Source organism: Gavialis gangeticus, unplaced genomic scaffold (genome assembly GCF_001723915.1).
Source record: "Gavialis gangeticus isolate Ggan-Ray unplaced genomic scaffold, GavGan_comp1, whole genome shotgun sequence".
Taxonomy (NCBI): domain Eukaryota; kingdom Metazoa; phylum Chordata; order Crocodylia; family Gavialidae; genus Gavialis; species Gavialis gangeticus.
In genome coordinates this window covers 146,009,941-146,021,850 of record NW_017729024.1, presented here as the reverse complement: position 1 = coordinate 146,021,850, position 11,910 = coordinate 146,009,941, and the positions used below count along the sequence as shown (strand labels likewise).

The window sequence follows — 11,910 nt, the reverse complement described above, 5'->3', positions numbered from 1 at the left end:
TCACCCAGTGTAACTAATGTGGGAAAAAACCAAAACTTGAACCCGGCAACTTTAGTTTTCCCCCGCCGGGGGGGGGGGGGGTTCCAGATCCAACTCCTTCCTCAGGGTTTGTCCATACTATACAACTTCTGCCTTTATAGCTATACCAGAATATCTATGTTGGTGGAGTCCTCTTCATGAAGGCATGATATATTATGACATAACGGCTTGAGACACAGTTAAATCCGCTCCCCAAGTGACATAAACTAAACCATCAGAAGACCCATTGTGTCAGGATGGCTGCATCCTCACCAAGGATTTTGCTAAGATTGCTATGTTGACCAAAGACATGAAAAAGTCACACAGAGCCACAATAACGATGCTTGGCAAACCTTTGATCTTAGATGGCCCAACACATGCAAAAATGACAAACTAACTTACCCACTCTAAGATTGTAATGCATGCTAATTACTATATATTACATCTATAGGGTGGATATACCCAGAGGAAATTCTTGGCCGATAGCAAATTTAATGTTTGTTAATATGAGCCCTTAATATTAAATAAATAAAAATGTGTATGTACTATTACTTATTTATGTAGCTCCATTACTGTACATAAAACTCTCAGAAAATGCAGTGTGCTGGTAGAGCACATACACAGGAGTTTCCACAAAAATCAAATATCTCATCAAAACTTACCTGTGTATGAAATAAGTTTTCGTCTGTTTGGTGGCTTTGAAGCAGAGAGTTGGAAAAATGGGAACTTCAAACATTTTCCAGTTACTCTGTCACAGATGCCAGACTGACAGTTGCAAGCTTTTCTGCATTCTATTCCGTAGGTACCGTACGGACATTCTGAAAGAAGACAAATTAGAAACGTATATACCAAATCCTGAGATGGGTAGGTCTGTTACTAGTATTTTTAATCTCATGGATGTTGTATTCTTAAAATAGTTTTGTTTGGTATTGAAGCATTTTGAAATGACAAACTCTGCTTTAAATAACTTACTGATTATATTCACTATTGCATTACATACTGTACACGCATTATACATGTCACGTCTTTCAAGACTCATAATATGTGAAATAATCACTTAAAAAAAAGTCTTCATCAGGGGGCTGAAGGAAGTCTCAAGAGATCATCTAAGAGAACCTCTGCTTAGCTCAGGATCTAACTACCCCAGACAAATTTTTGCCTAACTTGCACTTAAAAGACTTGCAGTGATGGAAACTCCACTTCCTCTCTAGGTAATGTGTGTCAGTTCTTAATCACTCTCAGACTTAGAAAATAATTTCTGATATCCAACCTAAAACTCCCTTGCTTCAATTTAAGGCCATTATTTCTTGTCCTGTCACCAGTGAAAGTAGAGAACAATGAGCCTCCATCCTCTCTATCACAACTCTGGTTGTATTTGAACAGCGTTAACAAATCTCCCTCATTTTCTAGTGCTATACATTATACTTGTATAATTTATACAAGGCTTCAGAAAAGGATGTGGAACCACCAACATGGTGTTTGCAGCCCAGCAGCTTCAAGAACAGTGCCAGGAACAGAATGTCAACGTTCTCCTCACGTGCATTGACCTAACCAAAGCCTTTGACAGGGTGAAACACCAAGCCCTCTGGGAAATCATGGAGAAGTACAGATGCCCCAGAAAATTCATCAATACGGTTCAATAGTTCCACAACAGCATGATAGCATGCATCTTTGCAAATGGCAAATGCTCTGACCGCTTTCCAGTTGCAAATGGTGTCAAGGAGGGCTGTGTGCTTGCACCTGCCCTCTTCAGCATGGTATTCTCTGCCATGCTGTTGGATGCCTTCCAAGACAATGACCTTGGTATGAGGATCAGGTACCATTTTGATGGAGTCATCATCAACCTGCACAGGTTCTGAGCAAGCTCCAAAGTCTGGGCAGCCACACTTTGCTACTTCCTCTTTGCTGGCGACTGTGTGTTATGTGCAGGCTCACAGGCCAACATGCAACGGTCCATGGACCTATTCTTGTCAGCCCACGACAACTTTGGACTCACTATTAACATGAAAAAGACCAAAGTGATATTTCAACCTGTGCCTGACACACCACTCCAGGAGCCACACATCTCAGTTAAAGGCCCACAACTGTTGATGGTCAACAAGTTTGTCTATCTAGACAGTATGCTCTCCCATGCTGTCCACATCGATGATGAAGTCAACGTGAGACTAGAGAAAGCTAGCATGGCCTTTGGCAGACTCCGTAAGTCAGTCTGGGACTGCAGAGGCATCAGAGTGTCAATGAAACTGCAGTGCCAGCATTCTCCTGACCCTCCTTTCACCTTTCAAGAATGTCTGACAGTCTCCTGCTGAAGAAAATCTTCTACGGTGAACTGTAAAATGGAGTACGCTCTTGCAGCGCACCAAGAAGCGGTACAAGGACACCCTAAAGGTGTCCTTAAAGAGTTTCAGCATTGACCTGGAGTCATGGGAGCAAATCACTCACTGAGCACTGGCCTTCGAACAGCAATGCATGACAGAAGCAATGAAGAAACACATGACCAGGAAAACAAAAACCTCTCGTACCCAGTTCTCATCTCTTTCCTGCCCCTGCTGCAGCAGATTGTTCAAGGGTAAGATCAAGCTTGTAAGTCACCTACGTACCCACATGACCCAGCCTCCACCCCACTCCCTTCTCTTTCCCTCTTTCTCTTTTCTCCTCTTTCCTTTTTTCTCCTTTTCTCCTTTCTCCTGCCCTGTTTCTTTCCCACTTCTTTTCTGTTTCCTCTGTTCTCCCCTCCCCCACCCTGCACCTGCTGGATGCAATCATCTTTGCCTGTGAAGGATGAACAAGAAGAATATTATACTTGTAGTCTTTTACAGCATTAAAAGCAATATAAATGTTAAGTGTATGTGTTCAATTACAGGGGGGCTAAAGTTAAAAATAAAGGTATTATCTGATATTTAAAATAACTGAACTTGCACAACAAGAAACAAGAAATATTCAGTTTCTTGAATATTTCTTGAATAGTCCAGGCTCCACAATGCCTTACATGGTTTGTCATAATGTATATAGCCCATGCCAAGGCTGTATTACAGCCAACTCCACTGAAGCTGCCACATCCTGCCCTAAGGAGCTATCCAGGGTGGTAAACTGCCTCCTCAGTCCTGCAAGCCTAGAGCCCATAGGAGAACCCAGCACCAGGCACTCCAGAGAACTACAGCTTTATACTGCTGAAAAGATTACACACATTCTGTAACAGCCTGGATCTGCTCCTCCCATACCAGCCAACAAAAAGCCCACCTGCATTCTCAGTGTGTTTGCTTCTAAAAAGGTAGTGGACAACCCAAGTTTGGGAACCCAGTGTGGATACATCCATTCTAGACAACTACTGTCCAGTTCAAACCTTTTGTTTTCTAAGCAATCTAACAGAGATTAGACAATCTAACAGTAAAGGCCAGGCATGATCTTATATAATCACTGGGTCAGGTTCAAATCTTGGTCCTTATCTTCACAGAGCTCTGCAACCTAGACCCAGCATAGATAAAAGCTCACCTTCTTCCACTTCCAGGGGAAGACTGTGTTTGACACTTCTGTACCTCAGCACATTGCACTTTTTGCTTTAAAGGAAAAAATCAGTCATACATGAAAGAGTACAAGAAATGGAGCTTTCCCAGAAGCCAGCCCTAGATGATAGAACAAATTTCCCTAGGAGTGAAGTGTCAGACCTCGCCACTCCAAGTACAGAGACCTACAGGTGCCTTTTCTAGCATACTAGTTTTCACATTAAAAAAACCCAAACAAACTACCAAAACAAAGCATTTTCCTGTACACATGATACTCGTTTAAGAGGATGAGAGAACATTTTAACCACATGTGACGGATCCTGCCACCTTGCTTAATAGACTACTGGCAGGTGCCAAGTCATTGCGGTGAGGAGACTGGCACGAGAATCTTTCTAGGGCAAAATGCAAATAGAATTTAGGCATAAAAGCACACACGTGTATCTGGGACTAATCTACAATTTTAGTCTTTTTGTCCAGGTTCTAAGGGACTCAAAAATTTGAGTCAAATTTTCTGCTCAGCTTCTTCGTACAGTAGGAGCCTGATTCTGCGGTGACTGGAGTTACTTGCAAAACTCCCGTTGACTTCAGCAAAAGCTGAGTCATAACAAAAAACAAACAAAATTAAAAGGATACATGCCTAGTAAAAGTGCAAATATTGAGGCCCAGGCATCTTTAATCTATTTTGATATTAAAGCAGTAATATTGTTCACCGATTTAATTCTTTTCATACAAGGAATGAAAAGAACTTTACAAAGATTAATTTGCACAGAAATGCTGTGAAGTAAGTACTGTGCATATTTGCCTACTTCAAACTAATAAACTAAGGTATAGAGATATTAAGTCCTAGTTCAAGATTTTGGAGTATATCAATAACAAGCCTTCAGACAGGACCCAACAGTCCTAAACCCCATGACGTATTTTAAGTGAGACAGCTATTACAATCAGTCTGTTATTAGTCTGATATACTACCAAATGTACAAATACAAAGATACAGTAACTTTACTTGGCTCCATACTTTCCACTTCCATATTAAAATTTACAGATGTTTAAAAAAGAAATGCACTATACTAGAAAATGAGAAAGGAAAAAAAGAATATAAGGATTAGGGCTAGAAAATACAGCACAAAGGTATTTATGGTAAAAAGTCTCTGATAATTGCTTTAAAATGAAGGGGAGTTTTTCTGTTAATTGTTGGAGACAGAATTTCACCCTAAATATTCAAAATATTTTAACATCAGTATAACATGGTCTAGTGACAGAGATTCAGAGATTCAGGGACAGAGATTCATGTTTGTCAGCATTGCTTTTTGTCCATATGTAAATGTACAGTAACAAAGAACTTTCCATGAATGAGCAACAGTATATATTTGTTACAAGTACTTTCATATAAATTACAAAAAATATTTTGCACTGTAATATATTCAATATACTAGATATTCCATGCTGATTTTTACATATACCTGTAGCTAAGATAGGATATACAAACTGAAATGTATAGCCCATGGAAACAAAACTTATTTGATTCCAGAAATATTGTATCCATTCCAGAAATATTTTGGGTACTGATTCGGGCACTGACTTCTTCAAACATGAATATAAGTAATGTTTTATATGTATTAAATATGTATGTTATATGCCAGCTGACTTACATGTGGTTTTAAAAGCTCTGATTCTAACCTATTACTTAGAACTGATTCTACAGGGCATTCAGAGATCCGTAACAACCACTTAGATTTTTTTCAGTGTTATGGAAGTTATTTCTGAAAAAAAGCTATAGCTACAAACTTCACTGGTACCTGAACACATGAAACACACTGACTCACTGTATTCTTTGCTAGGTCATAAGTAATTTTATTTAGAATTCATATATCACTATTATCCAAAGCTAATTTTTTTTCACTTTTAAAAATTTAATAAGACCAAAATGTTTCTGTGATGAAGTGAAGTTATCCTGATCTATGGAGAAGGAAAGCCACATGCAGCATTTCTACTATAATATTATTGAAAACAGTGGAAATGCAGTGATGTTCATTTGGCCCCTCCTGTCTTTTATTAGCTTTCTTTAGACTGATAGGCTATCACTGAAATATCAGCCCATCACTGAAATATTAGTCCATCTCACTGACACTAACGAATTAACCTTGACACCACTCCTCTGAGGTCAGGAAGTTTATAATCCCCATTTTACAGATTTTACAGATAAATGAAGGCAACAACGCTGCAGGTCACAGTGTTCTGGGATTTCTGCTCTTGTGAAGAAGGGTAGTATGATTCTGCTTACAGAATGAGGGGTTTTGTAATTTGCCTGCAGTCACACAGCAAATCAGTGACAGCGCCAAAATTAGCCCCCGGGTATCTTGAGCCTCAGCCCAGTCTTAATCAAAAGAACACCCTCTCAGATTTCTTCACAAATCTACTAATCCAAATTAAAGGAATAGTTTTCTATTGATCACCCCATACTTCTAAAATAGAATCTCTTTTAATCTGAGAAGATCTTTTCTGCGGCTTCTCTGCTAAGGAGAAGATTGGTTGAGATGGAACATCCCACCTTTAAGGTTTATTTGCAGGGAGCAGAACTCACTCTACCTTGAAGCAGACACATGCAAGTGAAAATTGTTTACCTTTGCAGATACCGAATTCATCACCAAAATCATCCTCCTCGGTGTAAAACTGGCACTTCAGCCCAGGCCCGCATTTGACACCATCCATGCCAGAGACAGTGCGATAGCATGTCTCGCCCAGGGTGGCTGCACAGACTCTGCAGCAACCACAGTCATCCAGCACTGTTCGCTTACAGCGCAGAGTACTTTTACACTCATTACTGTCACAGGGCTCAGGGCAGTCGACTGCGTATTTTGCACTCCAGGCTGTTCTGATGTGCACCAGTACCAGGATTATGGTGAAAAACAAGAAGCTCTTCATCTTTCTCAGTGCTAATTGCTCAGTTCCAAAGAACAGGTTCTACGTTCAACCTCGTGGTCCTGCACTGAGGGAAGCAGCAGTAAGGAATCCAAAGCAGTAGCTGCACATCAGCCTACACATTTATGAGCTTTATACAGTGTGTTGCCCACATGCTTCCCTGTCGTCAGTTTCCTCAATCCGGGAGTGCTGTCCTCCTGCCAGCCTCCCTTGTTGCAGTTTATGAAATCCAGGATGAAGGCTGGATTAGCACTCTGCTGCCATCCAGGAATTGAAAAGCCTGAGCTGATGTAATCTGTTATGTTTAGTTGGTTGTTTTGCATGAGGACTAAAAACTCTCTCACATCCGTCTCAAATGCTCAAGGACGGCTGCCAAAAGCAAAACACACAACCCCACCAAAAAAAAAAAACCAGTAGGTTACATACCTTCCTTCAGGACAGGAACTCTCCTGACACCAGGCATATCACAGATAGAACCGCTTTGCCTTACACACACACATTATGAGGCTAGGGGGAAAACCAGGTCTAATTGTACCAGTACTGAAAGAATCTCATGTTTAAATGTAAGCTTTTCCAGTCTCCTCAATTAGTAACTAGATGGTTACTTGAAAAAGGAAACATGATTTTGCCATTTACCTAATACAACAGCTAAGCTACTTGTCTTGCTTCTCTTTTGAATGTTACTTATAAAATCAAAATGTTAGTTCTATCCATATTGAGGCAGACAAATAAATGAGATTCATGGGATAAATGAGACATTTAACTCAAAGATCAATGCTAAAACTACTGAACTGGTCAGGCAGAAATCAGTATTTCAGGAGTCCCTCTTCAGGGAGTTCAGAAAAAAATATCAGTTTGACTTCTGGTGACCTAGAGGTCAGAAGGGAAAAGCCCAATCCATCATCATCATTGTCACCATAGTCCTGAGCAGATTCAAAGGGCCTGACTCTTCTCCCATTTCTGCCAGTTTCATGCTGGCCTAACTCCATTGACTAGTGGAGTTACTTCTGAGTCAGAGCAGTGTAAGTGATAGGAGAATCAGCCCCAAAGTTCTTGCCCCTCGTTCAGTTCAAACCTCCATCAAACCGTCAGAGTCTTGACTTAGAAATATCAAACAAATCAGTAAAACTGGGGAGACATCAGACGAATTAAAACAGTCCTCTCTAAAGAAAAATCTCTGAGACAGAATAAAAATCAATATGACTGATAAACAAACCTCAGCACCAAAACCTGCTTCCTTTGATATCAGTGGAAACAGGATCGAGCCCTAATGCTGGACCATCCTATTTCTGACTATACCTTCTTGAACATAAATGTAGCCATGGGTGTAGCTACATAGAGTGGCCTGTACCTGTTGATATCAGTAGCAAGGTTGAGCCTAGCACTATTAATGCACACGAGGACAAAATATGGCCAGCATCACATTAAACTACTGTTAGCTTCCCAGCCCCAGAGACCTATTCTTTAAACCTGGGTTGTCTAGAGGTAGCCTTTGGTACAAGTCCAGAGTAGGGCTTGAACTCACACTTCTGCAGCCACAGGAAGAGCCATTAAGCACTCTGCCCCTTATCAAGAGCACCATAGATAAAGCCAAAAGAAAACAATCTCCTATATGTACCCATCTCTCTTTGGAAAGGATGAAAGAACAAATGTAACACAGATGTTAGTCACATTTCTTTTTGCACTCAAATACTACCATCCTGGATGCAGGATAATGATTTATAGGCTAGGTACAGACATTCAAAAGGCCCAAGATGGAATTGATCTAAGTTATATGTTTTTTTGTAAGCAGCATAGTTTAGATCAGTAGTGAACAGAACACACATTTGCCCTTAAATGTTGCAACTTAATTAGCAAAAGAAATGGCTCCTAACCCTAGGTCTGGGAATATAGGTTGAAAGCCAATAGAAGAAGTTACAGGTAAGGAAAAATCTTGGAGCAGGTGAATCTGGGTCCTGCATAGGGATTGCCAAACTGTTTCGGATTAAATAAGAACAAACTCCCCTTCTATAAACCTTTATCCAAAAGGCAAATTATTTCTATGAGGCTCAAAAAGTCTTGTTTATCTTCCATTGCATTGTTTTTTCCAAATGTGCATACCTTGGGTCTTTCAGATTCCAAACAGGACCATGTTATATGTTTCTGGCCCAAAAGAACCTTTCAAAAAGCTTCCTCTTGTGTGAGCTTCTGTCCAATTTTATAAGTAAAATTGATAGAATTGCCTATATTGTGAATATATACTTGATTTGAGGGTGTGCTCAGTATGTGTCTATTAGGTATTTTAAGGGGCAATCTTTTACTGTCAGCAGTATGGCCAAGATGCTCTTTTCTTTTCTCTGGTGCTCTGAACCTTTTAACAATCTGGTCCTGATCTTTTCATACATACATTTTGTTGTTTATTTTTAAGTTAGAAACAGGGAGGCAGTAACAGATCTTGAAGAGTGTATAATGGAAATACATGTAACACATGCCAACAAAACTACATTTACATATAGGAGTTCAAATGAGCACACAAGTATGTTCAGTTCTGAATTTGTGACATTCCTGTCCTATATGTTCCCCAAGAGCACAAAAGATAGATTCTAATCAGAACTGCCAACTGGCATTTGTTTAAGTTAATAGGTCATGTCTGATTCAAACTGCAAACATCTAAGTTAAGAGTAGATTCAATCAAAGCATCAGGATCAACATCTCTGGCTATGTAAATTGGCACGGCGCCAGTAACTGTGATGGAGTGGTGCCAATTTAACAATAGAGAATTTGGTCCTTAAAATCTAAGGCAATAATCCCCTGGAAAAGAAAGGATAAGTTCAAGTAGGGAAGTGAGTTGTGCAAATAAAGCAAAAGAAGAGGCTAGATTGAGATTAGGTGCATAAACAAACCAGCAATGGACAAACTGTCCCAGCTCCTAGAAGGCAAGAGAGCATAATGCAATGCAAATGCCTCTTTCACCAAAAGAAAACAGCAGAATGTCAGTGAGGGAGCCCTCAGCATCTAATAACACTAGTTTCTGACAAGACTCAAAAGCAATTTCCCAGAAAATTTCCCCAGAGGTACTTCCCATTCCAATGAGGCACCCAACAATCTCCAATGAAATGAAAAAGTAATTACTCTGGGAATAAACCACAACTGTAACCACATACATTCCTAATCCTCAAAGTTAGTTCATATGCAGTATTCTGTTTGTCTAGTGTTTTTATTTTTACCTTGAAAAAATGGCCATACCAATTAATATAGCACCTGTCATATAAAGGTGTCATCCTGGTTTATAAATATCAATATATACTGAATACTATCTCTATGCATTAGGCACAGACACACAGACATTATGAACCACCTCCCCAAGTGTTTCTTACACATTTAAAAGTCATTGTATATGTGGCATTTTTGGCACTTACACAAATTTTAGAGCCTTTTTCTACCAATGCAGTCATGCTTGCCCCTCTGAATATGCTCAGATAGTTCACTATGATTGTATGCTCTGTAGCAGAACAGAATTGCCTGGATAGGCTGGTAACTGCATGTAAATCCCTGAAAGTCTGGTTGCAGAAAAACCATGACTAATGACTGATGGCAGAAAAGGACCTGCTCACCGTTAAGATCAATAACCTAGTGGCTAGGGCACTTGCCCTGAAATTAGGAGACCCTGTTCCTAGGTTTGAGGATATTCTAGCCACTGGGCAGCCAAGAGGGGAATAGATGTATGACACAGCAGGCGTGTCTACATGTGTGCTTTAATGCACTGTAGCCTATTCTCCTTCTTAAAAAAATGTCATGTAAAAAAGTGTTATTATGCTAATGTGCAGTAGAATAGGCTACTGAGCATTAAGCATCACCTAAAAAGCATGCACTTCTGCTACTCTCCATTAGGGCATCCTAATGTGCTTTAATTTAGTACCTCACGTTAAAGGTACTAAATTTAACGTTCATTAGCAAAAGCGCATTAATGCACATGTAGATGTGCCCACTGAGATGTACACTTCCCTAGAAGGGAGTGGGCCCTAGATTCTGGCCACGCTTCTTCTATCCATGGCTTTTCTGACTCATACATGTAATATTCATTGGTTATAAGCATTGGAATAGCTTCAGACCCACTAAAAGTAGGGCGGGGTAGGGGGCAAAACCATAGACTCATCTCTTCTATGGCTACATCCATCTTGCTGAGTCACACTTCCTCCATCCTCTCTGGTTTGTGCTGCTTCTCCCCCTGTATATCTTCTCCTCTTGCCTGCCCAGTGGACTAGTGTCAAAAGGAGGGATGGAAAGTGCTTTGCCTAGTTACCAATGCCTGGCCTGTTGGTGTCAGCACTTTATTGGGAAAGAAGAGATGCAGGTTAACCCCTTCCACTCTCCTGTTCCCCAGCCAAATGCCCTAGGTGTTAAGTTATTGGCTGGGATGATCTAGTTGGTGATGATTCTGCTTTGAGCAGGGGGTTGGACTAGATGACCTCCTGAGGTCCCTACCAACCCTAATTTTCTATAATTCTATTATTCTATTGGACTAAATTGTGCAAGGATCCTCCTCCTGATCTGGTATCAGTCAGTAGTCATGGTTTTTCTTCGACCATGGGCAGTTACGTGCCCTCCCAGGCAATCCTAGACCCTTCTAAGCATGTCCAGAAGGGCTAGTGTAGCTGTGCTGGTGGAAATAGAATTGCAAATTTGAGTAAGTGCCAAAAAATTTGAGTGCTATTCAGCAGTCGGTCACATGAGTGAAGGACCTGGAAGTTACAGTAGACCATAAGCTGACTATGAGCCAACAGTATGTTCTTGTTGCAAAAAAGGCCAACAGAATACTGGGTTGTACTAACAGCAGTGTTACCTGCAAATTAAGGGAAGCAATTCTTCTGCTTCGTTCAGCACTCGGGAGGCCTCACCTGGAGTACTGTGTCCAGTTTGGGGCCCTACAGTTAAAGAAGGATGGGGACAAAGTGGAAAATCTATTGGAGAGCAACAAAAATTATTAGAGGCCTGGTAAGCATGCTTATGAGGAAAGGCTGAAAGAAGTAGCTTTACTTAGACTGGAGAAGAGAAGACTGAGGTGGGATTTGATAACTGTCTTCAAATACCTGAAGGGGGATTATAGAGAGGATGGAGACAGTCTTTTCTCTGTGGTCATAGGTGACAAGACTAGAAATAATGGCCTCAAGCTATAGCAGAAGAAATTTAGATTGGAGATCATGAGGGTGGTCAAGCATTGTAACAGCCTACCTAGAGAAATTGTGGAAATCTCCATCCTGGAAGTTTTCAGGGCCAGGTTGGACAGACACTTGGCTGGTATAGTTTAGTCAGGGGTAATCGTGCCTTGAGCAGGAGGCTGGACTAGATGACCTTGTGAGGTCTCTTCCAGCCCTACTTTCCTATGATCCAACTTTTACCCACATCTGACCCTATGTGAATTGTCTGTGGCAATTCACAGACAGTGCCATACAAAATCTTGAGTCTAGTTCCCCTATTCTAGAAACAAGAA

The 11,910-nt window shown here is 40.6% G+C and overlaps 1 protein-coding gene across 1 annotated transcript in view; it reads right to left on the bottom strand.

The window, feature by feature from the left end:
* ESM1 (endothelial cell specific molecule 1) overlaps positions 1 to 6,747 on the bottom strand; it is a 12,074-nt gene extending 5,327 nt beyond the window's left edge. Inside the window, exons 1-2 of the mRNA XM_019517869.1 lie at positions 6,143 to 6,747; positions 681 to 836 (exon numbers count right to left, since the gene is read on the bottom strand). Coding sequence (XP_019373414.1) covers positions 681 to 836; positions 6,143 to 6,443 — 457 coding nt within the window. The 5' untranslated portion in view covers positions 6,444 to 6,747. The remainder of the gene's footprint in view (positions 1 to 680; positions 837 to 6,142) is intronic.
* Positions 6,748 to 11,910: the final 5,163 nt, after the last annotated feature.